At 47.3% G+C, this 25,014-nt stretch overlaps 1 protein-coding gene across 1 annotated transcript; it reads right to left on the reverse strand.

Annotated features, from left to right (window-relative positions):
* Window positions 1–22,082: 22,082 nt before the first annotated feature.
* Window positions 22,083–23,070, reverse strand: LOC120920742 (olfactory receptor-like protein OLF3). Its single transcript, XM_040332992.1, has one exon. It carries the CDS (start codon window positions 23,051–23,053, stop codon window positions 22,118–22,120), a length of 936 nt encoding a protein of 311 aa, XP_040188926.1. The 5' UTR covers window positions 23,054–23,070; the 3' UTR covers window positions 22,083–22,117.
* Window positions 23,071–25,014: the final 1,944 nt, after the last annotated feature.

Genomic DNA, 25,014 nt, shown 5'->3' on the forward strand with positions numbered 1-25,014 from the left:
AAACCCGCGCAAAAAAAAACAGCGTGGGGTCCCCCCCAAGATCCAAACCAAGCCCTTATCCCAGGCACGCAGTCTGGTCAGACAGGAATGGGGGTGGGGACGAGCGAGCGCCCCCCCCTCCTGAGCCGTACCAGACCACATGCCCTCAACATGGAGGAGTGTGTGCTGTGGGGGAGGGGGACACTGCCCCCCACCCCAAAGCACTCTTGTCCCCATGTCGATAGGGACAAGAGCCTCTTCCCGACAGCCCTGGCCGTTGGTTGTCGGGGTATGCTCATTCACCCTATGTGAATGAGTATGGGGTACATTGTACCCCTACCCATTCACCTGGGGAAAAAAATGGAAAAAAATAATACACCACACACATTTAAAAATGTATTTATTAGTCAGCCGGGGGTCTTCTGCCGGGGCCCCCCACCACCACCCCATTAGGCCCCGGGCTTCGCCATCTTCTGCCGGGACCCCCTTCACCAGTGAGGCTCCTGCCTTTGGGGGAGGGTCCCGGGCTTCTACGACGGTTTCTGCGGGGGGGGTGCACTGGCACCCCACCCCCATCTTCAGCGCCGTAATTCACCGGGACCCCCTTCACCAGTGAGGCTCCTGCCTTTGGGGGAGGGTCCCGGCTTCTACGATGGTTTCTGCGGGAGGGGGGGTGCACTGGCACCCCAACCCCATCTTCAGCGCCGTAATTCACCGGGACCTCTGAGCAGCGGGCATGGACTTATATAGGGTAATGCCACCATGTGACCTCAACCCATGTGACATCACATTCCCATCATGCCCAGGGAATGTGATGTCACATGGGTTGAGGTCACATGGTGGCATTACCCTATATAAGTCCATGCCCGCCGCTGACACGGCATGTCAGCGCGGAACCTCGTCGTGTCAACATCCAATGGAAGAGAAGGAAGAAGACAGCGGAGACAAGCCCTGTGCTCCCGGAGGAGACAGGCAGAAGAAGGAAGAGAGAAGAAAGAAGACGGAAGAAAGCCCTGGCTCCGCGGGGGAGCCAGGCAGAAGAGGGAGCAGAGAAGACAGAAGAGAAAAGACCAGGGAGTTGGCGCACCCCCGGCAGAAGACCAGGAAGACCGGAACCCTGGCGGAAGGCACCGGAAAGACCGGGGGATAGGCGCCATCCCCCGGCAGAAGACCCCGAAGTCCGGATGCCCCTCCCTAATGTAAAAGAGCTTAAATGGGGTGGGGGCATCCGGCGGAAGGCTCCGGAGAGGACCGAGGGATGGCGCCCTCCCCCGGCAGAAATCACCGAAGCCCAGGGTCCCGGCAGAAGATCGGGAGAGAAGAAACCCCCCCTTGTAAGAGAGCTAAAGAAGAAAGGGGGGGCTCCGGAGCTGATTAATAAAATATTTGTGTTTTATTTTACTTTACACTTTCCCCCATGTGAATGGGTAGAGGTACGATGTACCCCATACTCATTCACATAGGGTGGGGGGCCGGCATCTGGGGGCCCCCTTATTAAAGGGAGCTCGCAGATTCCGATTAGCCCCGCCCGCATACCCCGACAACCAATGGCAAGGGTTGTCGGGAAGAGGCTCTTGTCCCTATCGACATGGGGGCAAGAGTGCTGTGGGGTGGGGGGGGGCAGTGCCCCCCTCCCCCACAGCACACACTCCCCCATGTTGAGGGCATGCGGTCTGGTACGGCTCAGGAGGGGGGGGGGGCTCGCTCGTCCCCACCCCCATTCCTGTCCGGGCCAGACTGCGTGCTTGGGATGAGGGCTTGGTTTGGATCTGGGGGGGACCCCCGCGCCGAATCGGCGCAGGTTTAACCCCTCACGTTCCGGACCAAGCCTAAGAGCCTAATGTAGCCCTGGAGGGGGACCCGCGCCGATTTCAAGTTTGAAATTTGGGGCGGAGTTCCCCTTCATGGCTGAAAACAGCTCGGAGATTCCCGTGCGCCGCGTCACGCAGCGCATTCACGGGTACGCCGCTTGGTATTTACCAAGATTTTCACGGCGTACTGACAAGGCGCACGGGAAGCGCCGAAATTTCTCTCTGCGCATGCCCAGTATGCAAATGAACCTCCCAAGGTTCAGGCGCACTGTGCAAGCGTACGGGCATCTGTTTTCAAAAAACACTTTCCCTTTCAATTCGGCCCGCCAAACACTTTCAAACACATGTCACTTCACTTCCCCTGCATCCCCCCACCTCCCCCCCTAATAAACTCCCGCCCGAACCCCCGCAATTTACAGTTCAATGTGCCGTGCGCCAGGTCTGTACTGGTGCACAATGCACCCTCTCCTGGGCGCACGGAGCACATTAGTAACTAGGGAAATACACTGCACTAGCAGCGTATTTCTTTAGTAAATGGCTAAACGGCTGCTACTCCTGCTTTTACTCCATGAGTCATGGAGTAAAGGCTTGGTAAATCAGCCCCTGTGTCTCTATCTATCTCTCTCTCTCTAACTGTCTGACTGATCTTCTCTTTCACAAAAGCCGGAACACACTACACGAGGCCGCCTTGCAGGCTGCCTTTTATAGTGTGGGGCGTGTACTAAACCCCATGAGCCATAATTGGCCACAGCCACCCTGGCTTTGGCCAATTATGGCTCTTTGTTTTTTGAGCGCTGTGATTGGCCAAGCATGCGGGACATACAGCATGCTTGGCCAATCATCAGCGCTCAATGCCGCAGTGAATTATGGGACGTTTTGCATCATTCGAATTTGGCGCGAACGACCCGTTTTGTTCGAATTTCGACGAACGATCGACCAATGTTCGAGTCGAACGCGAAGCTCATCCCTATTGACACTTTCTCAGAAGGTGGTCTTTTTGGTGGCGTTCACGTCAGTTAGATGAGTTTCGGAGCTGGCAGCCTTGTCATGCAAGGCTCCCTATCTGATCTTCCACAAGGATAAGGTGGTGCTGCGTCCGCAGCCTTCTTTTTTTCCTAAGGTCATTTCGACCTTCCATCTCAAGGAAGACATTGTACTGCCATCCTTGTGTCCTCATCCGTCGAATCCTAAGGAGATGACATGGCATTCCTTGGACGTTGTTCGAGCGCCGAGACTTTACTGTCTGTTACTGCTCCGTTCCAGAGTTCAGACTCACTGTTTGTTTCGGTGGCTGGTCCCAAGAAGGGCCCAGCAGTCTCATTGGCCACCATTTCGAGGTTCATCCGACAGGTCGTGATCAGGCTTACGTCAGAAAGGGTCGGGCGCCTTCCTGTCACGATGCATTCGACCAGGGCAATGGTGCCTCTTGGGCTTTCTGACATCAAGCGTCTGTTTCCCAGGTGTAAGGCGGTGACCTGGTCGCCCGGTCACACTTTCACTAAACTTTACAAGTTGATGTGAGTGCATCTTCGGATGCTTCTTTGGCCGTAAAGTTTTGCAGGCGGCTGTTTAGAGTTACAACTCCACAGTTGAGGAGCTCTGTTTTGTTTTGGGGTGAAGTTTAATTTTATGCTGTTCCCACCCCTCATTTTGACACTGCTTTGGGACGTCCCACTTTGTCAAGGTTAAGGATGTGTCCGTCCATGAACGAAAGAGAAAATAGGATTTTATACTCACCGTAAAATCCTTTTCTCTGAGTTCATGGACGGACACAGCACCCACCCCTCTTTTTTTAAGTTTATACTGCTTGTTACGAACTGAGCTGCTTGGTGCATGCTGAGGTGATATAGCCAGTAGGACCGCCCCCTGAGCGGGGCTGTTCAGCTTTTGAAGTTGTTAACACTTTCTGCCTAGTCACTCCTTAAGGAAGGCTAACACCCACTTTGTCAAGATTTTACGGTGAGTATAAAATCCTATTGTTTCAGTCAATCAACAGGAGTTTCTTTGACTGCTGTGTATTCTGGGATCACCTTAAGAATAATACATCTACTGTCTTGATCCTTGTAAACCCGCTGAACATCCAGAGGAAAGGGATTGATGCATAAAGATAGCTACTCCTTTAGTTTTGGTAGATGTAGAGGAAAAATGTTGGGTGATTATCTTTCATTAAATGTTTTTCCTGTAGTAGTATTTTTTGGGCATTTAATTTCTTGTAATGTAGGAAGGATTTTTTCCTTTTTTTTTTTTTTTTATCAAATAGCTTTTATTGAGCAAAAACAAAAAAATAAACAGGGTATACAAACAGTATATGATTATAGCTAACATCAGGTGGTAACTTACAGAATACTTTACTGTGTAATTTCTTGTCTGCGCGGGATAGAAGGAAAATGAAAGAGCAGATAAAACAGCAATACTCACAATTAAGTGTCATAGAGTGCTAGCAAGTTGTATCAAAGCAGCCACCCATCCACCCCGGTACCCCCCATCCCCGATGCCCCCCTCATGGTTAATAGGTGAGGCCGCGGGATAGCCTCCCCTATGTGCAGGTTGCAGGTGTTTTGAGACACTTTTCCCATATCTTATCATATTTAGATGGACATCCCCTGTGCAAATAAACCAGTTTTTTGTACGGCAAAATGTTGTTGACTTCTGTCAGCCAGTGGGAGAGCTCTGGAGGGTCTGGTCTCATCCAAACCCTAGCAATAACCTTCCGGGCTACAAAGAGTGTCTCATGCAAAAATATTTTGAGAAATTTCTTCATTTCCGCATCCAGAAACATGCCAAGCAGGCATGGCTTTGGCTGCAGGGTTATTGCGGATCCCATCTTGTCATGCAGGAACCTCACCACCTGTTCCCAGAATGCTTGAATCTTAGTGCACTGCTATATCAAGTGGAAAAAGGTGCCTAGAGCCTGGCCACACATTAGGCAAACAGCGGGATAGTCCCTCTTGTATCTAGATACCCTAAGGGGTGTGAGGTAGGCCCTGTTTACAATAAAGGTTTGTGTGAGGCGTTCTGATAGTTTAGGGGATACGAGTTTACATGCATCCAGAGCATCACTCCACTCATCATCTTCCAGGGGGCCCACCTCCCCCTCCCATCTGGGTTTCAATGCATAGGCCGACGTGGTCGCCCCCGGGAGCGTCAGCATAGTGTGGAATTGGGATATCAGCTTTTTGGGGTCTTGGTATTTGTTTGCTGCCATCAGGGGGTTATCTGCTAGAGATAAGTCATCTTGAGGGAACTGGGCATGAAATGCGTGAAGTAACTGGGCATACCGGAAAAGCATATGGTCAGGGAGGTTATAATCTTTTTGCAACATTTCAAAGGACTTCAGTTTTCCACCCCTGGTGACGTGGGATAAGTAATATATCCCCCTAGAACTCCATGCCTCAGTGTCCCGCATAAGATCCAATTCAGGCAGGGCCGCATTGTGCCACAGGGAGGTGTAGCCATGCGGGGACGGAACGTGAAGCCTGTCTGAGGCCACGCTCCACACCCTCCTATAGTGATACAGCAGAGTGTGACGGTCCCCTGAAGATCTTGCTCCTCCTGCTTTTGCCACCAAGGGGTCCCTCGTTGACTGAGTCCATGCGGGGCACAGGATGTGGAGGAACCTAGCCCTGTCTACCTTGTCTACATGAAATATCTGCGACAGCTGTGCAGCCAAATAGTATGCATTAAAGTCAGGGAGTGCCAGTCCAGCAAGGTCAGTCGGGTTCTTGAGTCTATGCCAGGGGAGTTTGTGACTGGCGGTGCCCCAGATGAATGGTTTGAGGAGAGCTTCCAGTGACTTGAAGCATCTGAGCACAAGATACACCGGAGAATGCCACACCATGTACAAGATTTTAGGTAACAGAACCATTTTCACTAAATTTACGCGACCCGTGAGAGGCGAGCCCAAGCCTGGGTCCTCTGTTTTAGCATGTCGTACAGTGGCGTGACATTCAAAGAGACATAGTCTGCTGGGTCTCTAGTGGTCCGGATTCACAAGTACTTAATTACTTAATTTCAGCGACTCTCTGCAGCGGAAGGAGGGCCCTATCTCTGGACAGTGGGTAGCTATCAAGAGGAAGTATCTGGGATTTGTCCCAGTTGATCCGGAGTCCCGAGAAAGCGCCAAAGCGCTCTATCAAGGCCAGAGCCAATGAAAGGGAATCATTAGAGTCGTCTAAGTACAAAAGGGTGTCGTCCGCATATGTGCTTATCTTCTCCTCTACTCCCCCCCTCTGTAGTCCCGTTATATCTGGGTGCGTGCGTATGGCGATCGCAAGTGGCTCCGCCGCCAGTGCATAAAGCAGCGGCGACAGGGGGCAGCCCTGCCTTGTGCCTCTGTGCAGAGGGAATTGGTCCGAGGGCCAGCCGTTGGCCAGGACTCTGGCCACTGGGGCCTGGTAGAGGAGTTGTACCCATTTAATGAATTTAGGGCCTAGGCCGAATTTTGCGAGACAGGTCAAGAGGTACCGCCACTCCACCGAATTAAATGCCTTAGCAGTGTCCAAGGCAACGATTATTCTAGAACCCGGGTTGTCATGTTTTGCCTGAAGGTTAATGAAGAGCCTCCTGAGATTGAAGGAGGTGTTCCGGCCAGGCATGAAGCGTGCACTAGGGACAGGATCACTGCGTTGAGGTGGATGGCAAGCACCTTGGCCAATATCGTGATGTCCACCTGAAGCAGGGAAATGGGGCGATATGATTCTGGCAGGTGGGGGTCTTTCCTGGGCTTGGGGATCAGTACTATGGTGGCTTCCCTCATTGAGGGCGGGAGTTCAGAACTATCAAAGATGGAGTTATAAAGGGCAAGAAGCCTAGGGACCAGCTTATCGGCGTAGGTAGAATAGAACTCCGATGGCAAGCCATCAGAGCCCAGCGCCTTAGATTTCGGGAGTCCAGACAATGCTTTGGAGATCTCCTCCGCTGTCAGTGGCTCCTCCAGTGTCAGAGTCTGTTCCTCAGTTAGCCGAGGGATCGGCAGATCAGTGAGAAATTCCTCTGTCAGAGAGTCGCCGGCATGGGCCACTGTGTCATACAGGGAGGAAAAAAAGTCACTAAACATAGAAGTCACCTGCCCTGGGTCAGTCACGAGGTCGCCCCCCCGGAGAGCGCAGGGAAATCACCACTGGGGGTCTCTCCTCACAGTGTACCAGATAGGCGAGTAGTTTCCCCACTCTCTCACCGTGCTCAAACGTTCGTTGTCTAAGAAAGAAGAGCTTTCGCTTTGACTTCTCATAGTGTAGTTGGTCAACTGTACTGGAACAGAGTTTAAGGTCTGTAGCTAAATCAGCGGTCGGGCTATCAGTAAACTCCCTGTCTTTTGCAAGAACAAGGTCCATGGCCCTATCTAGCGCCTCTGCAGATGTTTTTTTGAGGGAATTTATACGGGACGAGAGTGTCATGCGTGCATGTAGTTTGAAAGTCTCCCAGACCGCCTGCGGGGACGCAGATTCAGAGTTACTAACGAAGTACTGTTTCCATTCTGTCGCCAAGTCCGCATCCTATGGGAGCAGGGTTAGCCAGAATGGGTTTAACCGCCACGAAGGCGGTGGGCGGGCCTGAGGCAGTGACAATTCCGCCCAACAAGGGCAATGATCAGAGAGGGATCTGGGGGAGAAGCCCGCATCCCTCAGCCTAGGGAGAAGGGATTTATATATAAGTATTAAATCTATGCGGGACATTGAATGGTGTGAGGCCAAGAAGCAGGAGTATGCTCTGTCCGTGGGGTGGCCATGAATCTCGTGGGGTTCATCCTCCGCCGGATGAAGGAGAGACAATGAGAGGAATCAAACAATTCCTTGAACAAAAATAGCAAGTGAAAAATAGAAAAGTAGCTACCACCCCGCCTGGGTCCCCTTGGTGCTATACAAACGGTCAGGTAGTGTGGGCATCTCGCCTCCCTGATGAAAAAACAAGCTGTGTGAGTAGGGGGAGTCGAGCGGTGATGGACATTGCAGCTCCGTAGACACAATATTCCCCGCGGGGGGGTCGTAAAGCATGAAAAGGTTGCACCTTCCACAGGCACTTGGCTGCGGGCCCCGGGTATCAGAGAGCAATGTCAGTATGCAAAATGGAGCCCCCTCCATTACAAAAGGGAGAGAGGGGGTCCTCCTAGGGATGGAGAGGAAACAAGGTTGGTGGGGCAGCTCGCCCCGCGGAGGCACATAGGGACAAATGGGGAGAACCCCCCAACACAGGGGAATCCAGGGAGTACATGTTCCCTGCGGGTGCAGGCGAAATGAACTGCAAAGTTAAGGCACTAGAAACTTCTACGTAGCAAACAGCATGGTACTTATCTGCGTCCCTCCTGCCGCTCCAGCCAGGCTATAGCCTCCTTCGTGTTGGTCAATGAAATGCGCTCGGTCCTCACCCTCCACTCGTAGACGGGTCGGGAACAACATGGCGTATTTTACATGCTTGATGCACAGACGCCACTTGGCTTCCATGAAAGTCTTTCGCCTGCGCTGGACCTCAGCCGAGAAATCCGGGAAGACAGCCATCATCTTGTTATCAAAGGGGATGTTGCCTCTCTCTCTGCTCAGGCGGAGGATGGCATCCCTGTCCCTGAAATTGAGGAGCTTTGCTATAAACGTGCTGGCGGCGGTCTGCCCGACATGCGGTGTGCACGTTCCACGGCGAACATGGGGGAGAAGGCCTCTCTGCCATAGGTATCGCACAACAGTTTTTCCAGGAAAACTTGTGGGTCTCTCCCCTCTACCCCCTCAGGAAGGCCAATGAATCTAAAGTTACACCTTCGGGTTCTGTTTTCGAGGTCATCTTGCTTCTGTAGGAGCAGATTGATCTGTAGCTGCATGGCCTCTGAGGAGTGTTGGAGAGGGGGAGGGAGTCCTCGACAGTAACCAGTCTTACCTCCCCCTCAGTAACTCTCTCCCTCAGCTTCTGTATATCCTGCCTTACCAGGGATATGTCCACCTTCACCTCCTCTATTCTCGCCGTTAGGGTGGTTTGGCAGGCTGTTACTGCGTCCTGGCAGGTGGTGATAGCTAGCAGCACCTTGGCTGTATCAGTGCTGACTGTTGTCTCCTCCGACCTCGTGGCGCCACCATCTTTGCCCTGGGAGTCCTTCTCCTGACAGCGAAACTGCTCGAGCTTGGAGACAGTCGCCTTGGATGCTTTCGGCGGGGACATGATCACAACGTCACCCGGGGTTGATGGGAGATTTACAGGGCTTGAAGTTGCGGGTGGAAACTCAGGATATAGCGGTAAGGATGATCGTCCGGTGGACAATTTTGACACATTTTTGGGACCATTGTCATTTTCACAGCAAAAAATGCATTTAAATTGCATTGTTTATTGTGAAAATGACAGTTGCAGTTTGGGAGTTAACCACAGGGGGCGCTGTAGGAGTTAGGGTTCACCTAGTGTGTGTTTACAACTGTAGGGGGGTGTGGCTGTAGGACTGACATCATCGATCGAGTCTCCCTATAAAAGGGATCACTCGATCGATGCAGCCGCCACAGTGAAGCACGGGGAAGCCGTGTTTACATACGGCTCTCCCCGTTCTTCAGCTCCGGGGAGCGATCGCGACGGGGCGGCTATAAACGAATAGCCGCGCCGTCGTTCCGGATCGCTTCTGAAGCCACGGGAACCGCCGCATGTACGGGGGGGGTCCCAATCGGCCCCCCGACCCACGTCTAGGCAGGCACGTACAGGTACGTTGATGTGCCTGTCCGTGCCATTCTGCCAACGTAAATGTACATGCGGCGGTCCGGAAGTGGTTAAGTGGTTAAGGAAGTAAAAATATGTGATAAATGATTTAATGCTTCTGATGTCAACCAGGTGTACAGGGAAATGGTCATAAATGCATCACATAAGGCAAAACAATAAGATTGTATTATAATTACATTTACTACAATAGTAAATACAATAGTAAATAAATATAATAATAACTACAATACTCTTTCCTCCCCCCTCTCTCGCCCCCTCACCCCTTCTCTCACCCCCTTCTCTCTCTCTCTCTCTCTCTCTCTCTCTCTCTCTCTCTCACCCTCTCACCCCCTTCTATCTCTCACCCCCCTCTCCCACCCCCCCTCTCTTCCTTCTGCCATAAGATGTAGAATGTATTAAACATAAAAATAACTCTTTAAAAGACTGTGTGTGTCTGTGTGTGTCTGAATATATCTATACACATACAGTATTCCCACACTTATGTGTTTGCGTTGTGGGATGCACACCCTAATGCAATAGGCTGTGCACACCTATGACAGTGAGTAACTAAAGCAAGTACCGGAACAGAATTCTCACCAACTGGGGATGGTGAATTTTCAGGAAACTTCAGTCGGGTATCAAGCCAGGGACCCAGCCAGCGGAGGTGACCCTTGCAGAGCAGCCGTGTGTGTCAAACCAGGGACCGAGCAGGCCATTGGGGTGAAGCTTGATGAGTATCTGGAGTGCCAAGCTAGGGACCCAGCAGAGAAGCGGGGGTAAAGCTTGAGGAAGATTGGAAGAGCTCAAAGGATTCAGTGGCAGTAAATAATCTAGTCTAGTGAGAGAGACTGGGAGCTCAGTGGGTTGAAGAACTACAAGAAATGATTGTAGTCAGAGCTTTTTTTCTCAGAAAATAGGTGCAGGAACTCAACCACGACCTGTTCAGATTTCACAAACAGTAGAAGGGTCTTAAAGGGGCATTAAATACCAGGATTGCATTACATACAGAGTGCAGAGTTCAGGGGGGTTACAAAGCTGTCACTTGTAAACACAGAAACCAGACTTCTGTGTTTACAAGTGATTGTGGTGAGAAGGCACCAAAGGGTCTGAGCCAAAGGTGGTGGAACTGAGTTCCCCCAAGTTCCCCCTGAAAAAAAGCCCTGATTGTAGTGGAAGTGAAGGAACTGTTAGACCTTGTGTTTTGAATTTGTTAAATACTGTTTCCATATGCAGCATTCCTACACATGCAGATGTTGCGTCTTGCTGGATGCCTTTCCCTACATGGCTGTCCTCCTGTCTTGAAGTCTGCCAATTAACATTGCAACTGCTTAAGGGTGTCCTGGCCCTAACCCGCTCTCCCAAAGTTTTGTTTAAGAGAAATAATATTTCTTTGCATTCAAGAAGTGTCTGGCGCCCATGAATCTAACTCGCACTACATCTCACTCTGTACGGAAGGATGTCAGCAGTTCTTGGCTCTAAAGGTTCTCGTTAGACTAGAGGAGGCCTGGGACCTTGCTAGACTTGTAAAAACATATATTGTTCTAATAACATATAAGAATACAATAAATCTGCACTGAATAAGGTATATGGGTTTGGGAGAAGAGTAGTTCTCCAACTGGCCAAGAATCCTTATGAGACTAGTAGGCCTCAAACTCAGTCTAAGAGTATGTGAATCCAAAAATATTAAATTAATAAAAAATAAAATAAAAAGCCATCTGAAAAATATGTGTAGACAATCTAAACAAATTGGATCGAATACAATTTATTTGAAAGTGGATAACGACTGAGTGGGGGCGAATCATGTCGGCATGTGTGCGAATAGCCACATAAATAACAAAAATATTATTAACTGTGCTATAATAATGTAATATAAATTCAATTTGAAACCAAAAACGAACAGTGAATAGTTTAACAATGGTAACTGTGAGAAACATGGAGTACCAGGTTAGGACACTAGATGTCAATAGAGTACAATATTACTACTTGGTTCAATATCAGTTTTAGTTATGTTTAACCACAGATATTAATACTATAGTGCAAATGGTGTGTAGCGGCCTGCTACTTTTTAGCCGGAACTGCTTTAAATTTAGAGGGTAGTCTAATGCCGCGTACACACGATCATTTTTCGGCATGAAAAAAAAGTTGTTTTTCAAAAACGTAATTTAAAATGATCGGGTGTGGGCTTCACAACATTTTTCAGGTTCTAAAAAACAACAACAAAAAAAAAAAATTTGAACATGCATTTTTTAACGTTGTTTTAAACAATGTAATTTTTCGGGTTGTAAAAAATGGTCGTGTGGGCTAAAACGACGTAAAAAACCTGCGCATGCTCAGAAGCAAGTTATGAGACGGGAGCGCTCGTTCTGGTAAAACTACCGTTCATAATGGAGTAAGCACATTCATCACGCTGTAACAGACAGAAAAGCGCAAATCGTCTTTTACTAACACTGAACCAGCTAAAGCAGCCCAAAGGCGAATTTCCCCTTTAAAAAAAAAGCGAACTTCCCCTTTATAGTGCCGTCGTACGTGTTGTACGTCACCGCGCTTTGCTAGATCATTTTTTAAAAACAATGGTGTGTAGGCAACATCGTTTTAATGATGAAGTTGGGAAAACTTCGTTTTTTCGACATGCTGAAAGACAATGTTTTTTTTCATGCTGAAAAAATGATCGTGTGTACGCGGCATGAGAGTTAGTTGACTCAGACCGTATGATTTTTTACAAATTTGGGCCTCTGTTCCAGCCATGGCTGTACTGTGAGTGACCACTATTGTTGTCTGGGGTGCCGTTACCACCCCAGGCCAAGGGTGGCAGCAGTCGAGTCAAGGTGTTTTGGGTGTTCCCCTCCGGCAGCCAATCAGTGGGAGTTGATCGTCCCGCTGTGCATGCTGGGGAGGAGTACTTAAGGGACAGACTCCATTGGTCCGGGGTCGTCGATCCTGGGTCTGTCATCCCACCACCCCCCATGTGTGGCCCTCCTGGCCAGGAGTGCGTGTTCAAGTTGTGATCTTCTAAGTAGGCCCGGTAGTCAGACTGGGTCTACGTTTGCAGAGTGGTCCTGTGCTGTCCGTCCTGAGGGAGGAAGCCACTCGATGAACCTATCTTGGAGAGCACTGAGCACGAGGCTGGTATCTCAGGAGAGGCCTTGAACTTCATGGAAGGATGCACCTTTACTGGAAGGCTGAATGATGGTCGCCTGTCAGTTCTATGTTTCACAAAGAAGTTAATCGGGAGAGATCCGGGTGCTGAATCCTGTGTTGAGAGAATTTTGGACCGAATATATCTCCACCTGTGGGAAGCTCTGTGGAAAAGACTGTACCATATTCCGTGCGCCATCTTGGCTGCTAGGCTAGTGAGAGAGGCCTATCCGGGTGCGCAATACCCACTCTGGCTAGAGTGGCGACGAAAGCTACATTGCTGGAAGCGGGAGTGTTTCCGGACAGAAGTTATACACCTGAACCTGTTACCCTTCCACTTCTTCAACTACTTATTTTATTCTTTTACCAAGTTCAGCAATTAAAGCAAAGAAAAAGAAGTCTAAAGTGTGGACATTGAACTTTTTCTCAACTCTCATCTGATACCCTAGACGCAGAGGCGTACTAAGCATGGGGCGGAGGGGGCGGGCCGCACCGGGTGCCACACACTGGGGGGGTGTCAGGCCAACGCAACCCCCTCCGCGAATGAAGAGGACTACTGAGCGTGCGGCATGATGATGGCGCGTCGCACGGTAACAGGGAGGCAGCGCTAGCGGCAGTCTATGGTAAGACACAGCTGAAGCGTGGCTTTTCAGGGGGGGGTGTGACTCGTGCGAGCCGTACCCATACCCGGGACCGCAATTATCCCTTTCTCTGTGGCAGCGCAGCGCCGCGGCTCTGATAGATACGGCTGTGTGACTGTCTGACACTGACAGTCACACCGCCGAGGAGCGTGAAGCTGCAGCCCCTGTGCTGTGCTGCCTGTGTGTGTAGACAGTGTAACACGCGGCGCGCTGATGATCATCTGTCTGACGGCATTAAGGGTCTGAAGGCAAGGGGGGTGTGTGCACTATTGCAAGGGGGGGTGTGTTCTGTATATGAGGGGGGGGGTGTGCTGTACATGAAGGGGGGTTCTGTATTCTGGGGGGGGTTCTGTATTGTAGGGGGTGGTATCTGTATAGGAGGGGGTTCTGTATATCTGGGGGGGTTCTGTATTGTGGGGGGGGGGGTGTTCTGTATTGTAGGAGGTGGAGTTCTGTATTGTAGGAGGTGGAGTTCTGTATTGTAGGGGGGTGGTATCTGTATAGGGGGGTTCTGTATTCTGGGGGGGGGGGTGTGTTCTGTATTGTAGGGGGTGGTATCTGTATAGCGGGGGTTCTGTATTCTGGGGGGGGGTGTTCTGTATTGTAGGGGGTGGCTTCTGTATATGAGAGGGGTTCTGTATTCTGGGGGGTTCTGTATTGTGGGGGGGGGGGGTGTTCTGTATTGTAGGGGGTGGTATCTGTATGGGGGGGTTTCTGTATATGAGGGGGGTTCTGTATTCTGGGGGGTTCTGTATTGTGTGGGGGGAGTTCTGTATTGTAGGGGGGTGATATCTGTATAGGGGGGGTTCTGTATTCTGGGGGGGGGTTCTGTATTCTGGGGGGGGGTGTTCTGTATTGTAGGCGGGTGGTATCTGTATAGGGGGGGTTCTGTATTGTGGGGGGGGGGTTCTGTATTGTAGGGGGTGGTTCTGTATATGAGGGGGTTCTGTATTCTGTAAGGGGTCCAGAGGTGCAGGATGCTGTGCAATGTAAAGGGGTCCAGAGGTGCAGGGTGCTGTGTAATGTAAAGGGGTCAAGAGGTGCAGTGTAATGTAAAGGGGTCCAGAAGTGCAGGGTGGTGTGTAATGTAAGGGGTCCAGAGATGCAGGGTGCTGTGTAATGTAAGGGCTCCAGAGGGGCAGGATGCTGTGTAATGTAAAGGGGTCCAGAGGTGCAGGGTGCTGTGTAATGTAAAGGGGTCAAGAGGTGCAGTGTAATGTAAAGGGGTTCAGAGATGCAGGGTGCTGTGTAATTTAAAGGGGTCAGAGATGCAGGGTGCTGTGTAATGTAAAGGGGTCCAGAAGTGCAGTGTAATGTAAAGGGGTCCAGAGGTGCAGGGTGCTGTGTAATGTAAGGGGTCCAGAGATTCAGGGTGCTGTGTAATGTAAAGGGGCCCAGAGGTGCAGGGTGCTGTGTAATGTAAGGGGTCCAGAGATGCAGGGTGCTGTGTAATGTAAAGGGGTCCAGAGATACAGGGTGCTGTGTAATGTAAAGGGGTCCAGAGGTGCAGGGTGCTGTGTAATGTAAAGGGGTCCAGAGGTGCAGGGTGCTGTGTAATGTAAAGGGGTCCAGAGGTGCAGGGTGCTGTGTAATGTAAAGGGGTCCAGAGGTGCAGGGTGCTGTGTAATGTAAGGGGTCCAGTGATGCAGGGTGCTGTGTAATGTAAAGGGGTCCAGAGGTGCAGGGTGCTGTGTAATGTAAAGGGGTCCAGAAGTGCTGTGTAATGTAAAGGGGTCCAGAGGTGATGTGTAATGTAAAGGGGTCCAGAGGTGCTGTGTAATGTAAAGGGGTCCAGAGATGCAGGGTGCTGTGTAATGTAAAGGGATCCAGAGGTGCAGGGTTCTGTGTAATGTAAAGGGGTCCAGAGGTGCAGGGTGCTGTTTTATGTAAAGAGAGGTGCAAGGTGCTGTGTAATGTAAGGGGTCCAGAGATGCAGGGTGCTGTGTAATGTAAAGGGGTCCAGAGATACAGGGTGCTGTGTAATGTAAAGGGGTTCAGAGGTGCAGGGTGCTGTGTAATGTAAAGGGGTCCAGAGGTGCAGGGTGCTGTGTAATGTAAAGGGGTCCAGTGATGCAGGGTGCTGTGTAATGTAAAGGGGTCCAGAGGTGCAGGGTGCTGTGTAATGTAAGGGGTCCAGTGATGCAGGGTGCTGTGTAATGTAAAGGGGTGCAGGGTGCTGTGTAATGTAAAGGGGTCCAGAAGTGCTGTGTAATGTAAAGGGGTCCAGAGGTGATGTGTAATGTAAAGGGGTCCAGAGGTGCTGTGTAATGTAAAGGGGTCCAGAGATGCAGGGTGCTGTGTAATGTAAAGGGATCCAGAGGTGCAGGGTGCTGTGTAATGTAAAGGGGTCCAGAGGTGCAGGGTGCTGTTTAATGTAAAGAGAGGTGCAAGGTGCTGTGTAATGTAAGGGGTCCAGAGATGCAGGGTGCTGTGTAATGTAAAGGGGTCCAGAGATACAGGGTGCTGTGTAATGTAAAGGGGTCCAGAGGTGCAGGGTGCTGTGTAATGTAAAGGGGTCCAGAGGAGCAGGGTGCTGTGTAATGTAAAGGGGTCCAGAAGTGCAGTGTAATGTAAAGGGGTCCCGTGGTGCAGTTGTGGAGAGGGGGTACACAGTAGTAACAAAGAGATATTGAAGGATGCAGGGGGCACAGTGGGGTGCTTTTACATTTTACCGGGGGGGGGGTGCCAGATATTGGATCCGCCCCGGGTGCCAAATGTTCTAGGTACGCCCCTGCCTAGACGGCGAAGGAAATAGAGGTAACATGACACCCAAAACAATCCAGCAGCTCCTCCGGGGGTAGTGCTACACGTGTATAACCACAGTGATTAAAATATGAAGGAGAGGTTGTTGTAATCGAAAATTTGTAAATATAAACCTCTTTTGCTGTCTGTGCCTCTAAAATAACATATAACACTTATATGAAAAAACAGCCAGAAACGTTAACCACTTCCAGCCCAAACACGTCTCATATGACATCTTTGACTTTCAGTGGGGATATCTATGAAAAAGTGTTTTCCAGCACCAAACCTTTCACCGGATTTCTAAATTGTTGCATTTGTAAATTCCAAAAACCAATATAAAGGAATATTAGTGGTAAAAAGGCACTTGTGGGTTTACCCAATCTTTTTTTTTTTTTTTTACAATTCTCCTTTAAGGGGGTGTGGCAGGGGGTGTGTCCTATGCCTGCATACTTTTGCTGATAGGTGTCCCTCGTTCCCATCTCAAAATGTTGGGAATTCTGAGTAATTTGCTAGCAAAGACATTATGATTTTAACATGTAGGAGAGGAGTGTGAAAATAGGCCCGGTATGTGATGAAAAATAATTAACTATGGAATTGTCTCTTGGAAAGGTTTGAAGTTGAAGAGTCTATATCTTCTGTTGGAAAAGGCACTTCTATGAATAACTGCAGGTTATGAAATATTAAAAGAAAACATTTTGAATAACTTCTATAACCAAGATAGTTGGAGAACCTGCAGTTCCACTTACGGTCAGTAGATGTCGGTGTTGATTCAATAATGAGCTGTATTAAACCATATTAGGTTGTATTATTGAACTTTTGTTGAATAGAAAATGACTGAAAACCAAATGCTGAGTGATGTATATATTTGGTCAAAAATATAACTTATCTCCTTGAAAAAACATAATTTAACCATGGTGAATAATTAGTCACTCAGCCCAGGAAAGATTTGCCCCCTTCCTGACCAGGCAATTTTATGTGATATGGCACTGCGTTGCTTTACTTACAATTGTGCGGTCGTGCGACGCTGTACCCAAACAATATTAATGTCCTTTTTTCTCACAAATAGAGCTTTCTTTTGGTAGTATTTGTTCACCTCTGCGGTTCTATTTTTTTTAGCTATAACCAAAAAAAGGTCGACAATTATAAAAAAATGTTTTAGACTTTTTCTATAATAAATATTGTAAAAAAAAAATGTCTTCATCAGTTTAGGCCGATATGTATTCTACATATTTTTGGTAAAAAAAAAAATCACAATAAGCGTATATTGATTGATTTGTGCACATACACATACAAAATAGGGGATATATTTATGTCATCTTTATTATTATTTTTTTTACTAGTAATGGTGGTGATCTGCGATTTTTTTACGATTGTGACATTACGGTGGACATATCAGACACTTTTTGGGGACCACTGACATTTATACAGTGATCAGAGGAAAAAATAGCCACTGATTACTGTATAAATCCACTCCAAAGACATGCTGGTAGGTTAATTGGATCCTGTCCAAATTGGCCCAGTATATATGTATATATGTGTGTATGACTGTATGTCCCAAGCCTGTCGAGATCCTAAAATGGTAAAATGACCGCACCAGCCAGGAAGACACTGGCTGCAAAAAGCGCCTAGAGGCGATTCAGCGCTTAACAAGTCACTAATTCATGAATGTTACTGGCAGGGAAGGGGTTAAACACTAGGGGGCGATCAAGGGGTTAAATGTGTAACCTCACTGTGTGTTCTAACTGTGGGGGGGAATGGGAGTGACTAGAGGAGGAGACAGATCGTTGTTCCTACTTAGTAGGAACACACGATTTGTCTCCTCTCCCCTGACAGAATTGGGATTTGTGTGTTTACACACACACATCCCCGTTCTCATTCTGTCACGAGCGATCGCAGGTGTCCGACGGACATCGCGCCCGCCGGGCACATGCATCGGCTCTGGGGACATGCTGCGGGCATACCAGGGGTGGGGGAGATGTGGACATTACAGTGGAGGAGATGTGGACATTACAGTGTGGGAGATGTGGACATTACAGTGTGGGAGATGTGGACATTACAGTGTGGGAGATGTGGACATTACAGTGGAGGAGATGTGGACATTACAGTGTGGGAGATGTGGACATTACAGTGGAGGAGATGTGGACATTACAGTGGGGGAGATGTGGACATTACAGTGGAGGAGATGTGGACATTACAGTGGGGGAGATGTGGACATTACAGTGTGGGAGATGTGGACATTACAGTGGAGGAGATGTGGACATTACAGTGGGGGAGATGTGGACATTACAGTGGAGGAGATGTGGGGAGATGTGGACATTACAGTGGAGGAGATGTGGACATTACAGTGGGGGAGATGTGGATATTACAGTGGGGACTATATATGGTATGATCTGAAAAATGATCCGATCTGTGACTCTGATCCGAGGAACGATCCGAACCGTGAGTTTTTTTGATCCGTTGCACCCCTTTTCCTCACACAACAGAATATAGCACTACCAAACTTATTACAAAAGCGTTAGACATTTTCATCGCTTTTGGGTTTATCGGTAAACGTATCAAAATCTATAGGCATGCCAATAAATATATCTCCATCTCAATTGAATACCATTCCCACCTCAACCCACTTCACATTTAATTGCGCATGGTCAATGGAGTCTCTCCTTTATCTAAGCATATATCTCACCCCTTACCATAGGCGTGCGCACATGGGTGTGCCGGGTGTGTCCAGGCACACCCTTATCACCCCATGCGCATTGGTATTATCACTGTGTGCAGGAACATGAAAGATCTCCCTCTTACCGTCTCTGCCATAAGAGAAGTGTTTATACTCTTCTCTTTCACTGTTCCGGCAGGGATGTCAATATGCCAGGGTCATATATATGTAGACACACACACACGCATGTGTGTTTGAGCTTTAGAGTGCATACCCTAATGCAATAGGCTGCGCACACCTATGCCCCTGACATTAACAATTTGTCAATGCTTTTCCTCAATTTTTGTTCTCAAATCCTCAGATAATTCTTTGCTGCTCCTTCTCTTCTCCATTCTCCGTGTGGCACACAGAAACACACAACAGAAAGGTCAAGTTTTAACCATTTTACATGGTTGCTGGTGTGATTTCTATATTCTCAGCACCTGTTATTTGATACAGATGAGTTTAATTACAAATTACAGGAGCATCACAACCTTGGAATGCAATTATTTCTTACAATTTTGAGAAGGTGGCAATAATGTTGTCTGGTCCATTTTTTGGAGTTTTGCGTGGAATGTGTCAGATTTGGCTTTTTGTTTCTCCCACTTTTTTGTGTCATAACAATACAAACAAAAGAAATAGACATGAGAATGCCTAAACATTTGTAACTGCAACAACTTCCTGGGTGAACTGGTGCAAAATATCTAACAGAAATGCAGGGGTGCCAATATCTTTGACCATGACTGTATCTATATTGTACATTCACATCAGTCCCTGCCCTCAAGAAGTTTTCAATCTAAGGTCCCTAACTCACATGCATACATAAATATACTGCACTAGGGCCAGAGTAGACAGGAGCCAATTGCCTATCAGCATGTCTTTGGAGTGTGGGAGGAAACTAGAGTTGGCGGAGTCAGAGATTGTGATGTCATCGGCCCGCCTCTCTGACTCGGCCAATCATAGGAAGCTTTGTATTCATTGATAGAATACAAATGTTTTAATAATGAGTGAGTGCCACTCGGCCCAAAGCTATTTTGTTCGGGGTGTAAGAAAGGAAGGTCTCCTCTCGCATCTGGAACCAGGTGCTGTATACTGTGTGTAGCCTCAGCTCCATACAATTTATACAGCACATCCAGTGGCCGCACAAATTTGTGAGGGTAATAGTTCATTTGGGCCAGCTTGGCCCTGAATGACCTAGATCAGTGATGGCGAACCTTGGCACCTCAGATGTTTTGGAACTACATTTCCCATGATGCTCATGTACTCTGCAGTGTAGTTGAGCATCAAATGTAGTTCCAAAACATCTGGGGTGCCAAGGTTCACCATCACTGACCTAGATAAACTCAAACTAAAGCTGGAGATCAGCTTTAAGCCCAGGTTCACACTGGGTACGATTTGAGATGCGATTTCACATGTCAAATCGCATCTCAAATCGGCGGCATTTGCCGGCAATTGTCGGCAATGGCACCGTCCTAATCGGTGCGACGCCGCATCTGCGGCGCTGCACCGATTTCAAAAAGTAGTTCCTGTACTACTTTTTGTGATTTCGGGCCGCGATTTACATTGAACCCTGCACAGATGTCTCTTAAATCGCGGCAAAATCGTGGCAAAACCGCAGCCGCGAAATTGCGGTAAAATCTCGATTTTACCGTGATTTTGAATTCGCAGCAGTGTGAACCTAGCCTCAATGTGGATTTGTTTCCTTATTTATGTATTTTTCTTTTTACCTGGTGATCCTGCCAGTAACACACTTCCTATCTTAGTGTCTCCACACCACTGAAGAAGCCACAGAGACATCCTTGGACAGCAGCATTGTTCATCTGGGAAGACTAACACTATGTTAGATGTACTAGAAGAATAAGATGGGCTTGACTAGCAAATAAGACCAAACTCCAGTTAACACTTAGCTGTTAGCTGTTACAGCATCTGTTTTTTTTTTTTTTTCCTTTCACGATAAAGGTTTTATATAAATACATTATTTAAAAGCCATTCATTGTAAGCATCCGTGTCAGTGGTAAATGGTTTGTTTCAACACTCTAACTGCCACTTTTCTTGTACAGCTTGGTCTGTTAATGTTGAAATATAACAGACTCACTGGCTGGATCACAGGTAAAAATAAAAGAAAAAAACAAATGCAGCCACCGAATCCATGAATTGGTGAGCTACAATATATTTTTTTTTTGTTTTTTTGGTTTAATACCATGTATAAAAGTTCACCCAAATTAACTATCAACATCCCAAATTAAAGTAGAGGACAAATTTACAGAACCGCTTTAACCACTTAAGGACTGCCTCCTGCACATATACGTCGGCAGAATGGCACGGCTGGGCACAAGCACGAACATGTATGTCCTCTTTAAGTGCCCAGCCGTGGGTCGTGGGTGCGCGCCCGCGACCCTTTCCGAAGCTCCGTGACCGCGGGACCCGCGGACCCGATCGCCACTGGAGTCCCACGATTAGTCCCCGGAGCTGAAGAACAAGGAGAGCTGTGTGTAAACACAACTTCCCCGGTCTTCACTGTGGCGCTGTCATTGATCGTGTGTTCCCTGATATAGGGAAACACGATCAATGACGTCACACGTCTAGCCCCGCCCCCTACAGTTAGAAACACAGATGAGGTCACACTTAACCCCTTCAGCGCCCCCTAGTGGTTAACTCCCAAACTGCAATTGTCATTTTCACAGTAAACAATGCATTTTTATAGCATTTTTTGCTGTGAAAATGACAATTGTCCCAAAAATGTGTCAAAATTGTCCGATGTGTCCGCCATAATGCTGCGGTCATGAAAGAAATCGCTGATTGCCGCCATTAGTAGTAAAAAAAAAAATGTATTAATAAAAATGCAATAAAACTATCCCCTATTTTGTAAACACTAGACATTTTGTGCAAACCAATCGATAAATGCTTATTGCGTTTTTTTTTTACCAAAAATAGGTAGAAAAATTTGTATCGGCCTAAACTGAGGAAAAAACGTTTTTTTAGATATTTTTGGGGGATATTTATAATCGCAAAAAGGAAAAAATATAGTTTTTTTTTCAAAATTGTCGCTCTATTTTTGTTTATAGCGCAAAAAAATAAAAATCGCAGAGGTGATTAAATACCACCAAAAGAAAGCTCTATTTGTGGGAAAAAAAGGACGCCAATTTTGTTTGGGAGCCACGTCGCACGACCGCGCAATTGTCAGTTAAAATGACGCAGTGCCGAATCGCAAAAACTGGCCGGGTCCTTTACCTGCATTTTGGTCCTGGTCTTAAGTGGCTAAGCAAGATCTTCTTTTGCTTATTTTATTATACCAAACAGTAGGCAGCCTAAAACCAACCATTGAGGCTTTGATATATTGTTTCCCATCAAAAATATATTTTATTACCAACCAACATCATAATAACAAGTCATTTTGCTTTCCAAATATAAAAACACAGTTTTAAAGCCTAGCATTTGGCACCTATAGATGAAAATTAAGACTTCATTTTTGAAATAATCATTTTCTTCAAACTTCCTTTGACCTCCTTGTTTCTTATGCTATAAATTATGGGGTTTACCATTGGAGTCACTACTGTATAGAGGATTGACACTGCCCTGTCTTTGTTTGGTGAGTAGCTGTTTCGAGGTCTCATGTACATGAAGGAAATGGCCCCATAGTATAGGCAAACTACAGCAAGGTGCGAGGCACAAGTAGAGAAAGCTTTGTGTCTTCCTCCAGTGGACCGAATCTTCAGGACGGTGGAAATAATTTGAACATAAGACATAAGCGTCAGAGCAAAAGCACAAAGGGCAACAAGTCCCCCGGAAACATATACAGCTATTTCGTTCAATAAAGTATCCTTGCAAGACAACCGGAAGAGAGGGGGCATTTCACAAAAGTAGTGGTCAACATGATTTGACCGACAGTATGGCAGCTGGAAAGTAAAGAACGCATGAGAGCTGGAGTTCACAAAGATAGCGCACCATGTGCCAACCGCCAATTGAATACAGAGCTGCTTGTTCATAATAGTGTTGTACCGTAAGGGATTGCAGATAGCCATGTACCTATCAAAAGCCATGATGGACAAAATGACACATTCAGTTCCTCCTAAAGCCAAGTGGAAATACATTTGGGTTGCACAGCCTAGAAAAGAAATACTCTTGTCTTTGGTTAAGGTAATGACTAAGAGTTTTGGCACAATGGTGGAAGAAAAGCAGAGGTCAATGAATGAAAGGTTACTAAGGAAAAAGTACATTGGGGTATGAAGTCTGCTGTCAACTCTGACCACTATGATGATAAGGGCATTACCTACAACTGTGACTATGTACATTATTAAAAATATAACAAAATATACACTCTGTAGATAACTATTTGTGGACAGTCCAATAAGGATAAACTGAAGAGGAGAAGTATGATTCATGTAATCCATAATACTCAAATACTTAATAATATAGACCTATAAAAAAAAAAAAAGGATGAACAATGATATCTAGGCAGTTGAATGGGGATGGCCACTTTTGTACTTGAGGAGGGATAGTGTTTCTTTGTCAGGTTAGCTTTGCTACATCCACTTTTCTTTGCCTTCTAGTGTAAACAGAGCAATAACAGTAAGCCTAATTTAGCACTACTGGAAGCTCAACATATGACTAATATTTTCTCTGAAATGGGCTTCCAAACAGCATCTTGGGAGAACCTATATCTAGCTTTGACACAGATTTCCCTCACAGTTTTAGCAGCCATGTTGGGATCCATAAAGGCTATAAATAGCCTTTTCCTTTATCATTATAGGGCCCAGCAGTGGGGAAATTTAGGTTGAACCAGAATCTGGTTTTGAGACAGACAGTTGTGTCTCTGGTGCTGCCTCATCCTCAGTAAGAAGGGTGGAGAATCTTGGAGGATAGATAGTTGTAGAAACTGGGCAAGGTATGATGCTAGGAAGGATATGTTTATGCTCTTTAGCCCTTAAGAGAACTTGTGAGTAGTCAGGCCCGTCGCTACAGGACAGGCAAAGCAAACAATTGCTTGGGGCCCCGAGCTGGCCTGGGGCCCCCAACTTCCCCTTTCCAGGCTGTAGCGTGGCCGAGCTCCTCTTCTTTCCTCCTATCAGTCCGGCCGAGTACCGCGCGGTACAGGAGATTCAGTGTCCTGTTCCCGGCCGGACTGACAGGAAGTGCACACTGAGTGCTCACTTCCTTTCAGTCCGGCCAGGGAACAGGAAACGGAATCTCCTGTAGCGCAGGGACCCGGCCGGTGTTCTGCCGAATAAGTTCTGCCCAGGGGATAAGGACCCCCCTTGTACTGCGCATGCGCGACGCCGAGTCTCCAAAAATACAGCAGGACACCTGACTGACGGGAGGAAGAGGAGCTCGGCCACGCTACATGTAAGAAGGGGAGGTGAGAATAGAACAAAACATGGGGGGATCTATCATTTCAACCTTGCTTTCCATGGGCAGCCACTATTCTCTCTCTCTCCAAGACCAGCCCTTTGGCCAGTATACTTCTCATTAAAATTCTACTTGGTGAAACTTAACACAGTGGGGCAGGCTGCCTTTCTGTTATAATTTTAATATGTCACTATGATGACACTAAACTACAGTATGTTTTTCTTTTTTTTACTAAAAAAGTTTAAAGAATTGAATGAAAAAGGATTATTATGGTGATTCGGTATCGTTTGGTACATGCGTTGAGCCCTGTGCCTTGTGAGCTTTTTTTTATCACTGATAATTACAACAGTTACCCATTACCTGTTCAATGGGACTTAGGGTGATATCTCACAATGCTCAGGGCATTAACTCCCCTCAAAAAAGAAAAAAGGCTTTCAGTCACTACAAGAGGTTGGGTGCTGACATTATCCTGTTACAGGAAACCCATTTTGCAACAGATAAACATCCAAAATTTTTCGATAAATGTTACAGCCATTTCTATTGCACAACGTTTAACACTAAATCCAGGGGTGTAGCAATTTTTGTAAGAAACTCGGTAGTATTCGACATTCACAGTGTTTTTAAAGACCCAGACAGTCGATATTTGATCTTAAAGGGTACAATAAAAGGGACGCTCACTTACCATTGCCTCAGTATATGCCCCTAACGATGCACATACAAGCTTCTTTTCAAAATTCTTTGATACCTTAGATAGATTTCACTCCACACATTTAATTGTAGGTGGTGATTTTAACCTTGCTGCACATTCAGCATTAGATAGAAGCAGAGTGGTTCCATCATCTAAAGCATTCCCTAAATCTTTAAATAGATCATTATACAATCATCAACTGATCGACACATGGAGAGCTCATAATGTAGGTACCAAAGCTTATACATTCTACTCCCACCCACATGACAGCTACGCACGGCTGGATTATATTTTTTGTACCCCAATCCTATTGGCCAA

Source organism: Rana temporaria, chromosome 13 (assembly GCF_905171775.1).
Source record: "Rana temporaria chromosome 13, aRanTem1.1, whole genome shotgun sequence".
NCBI classification, from domain to species: domain Eukaryota; kingdom Metazoa; phylum Chordata; class Amphibia; order Anura; family Ranidae; genus Rana; species Rana temporaria.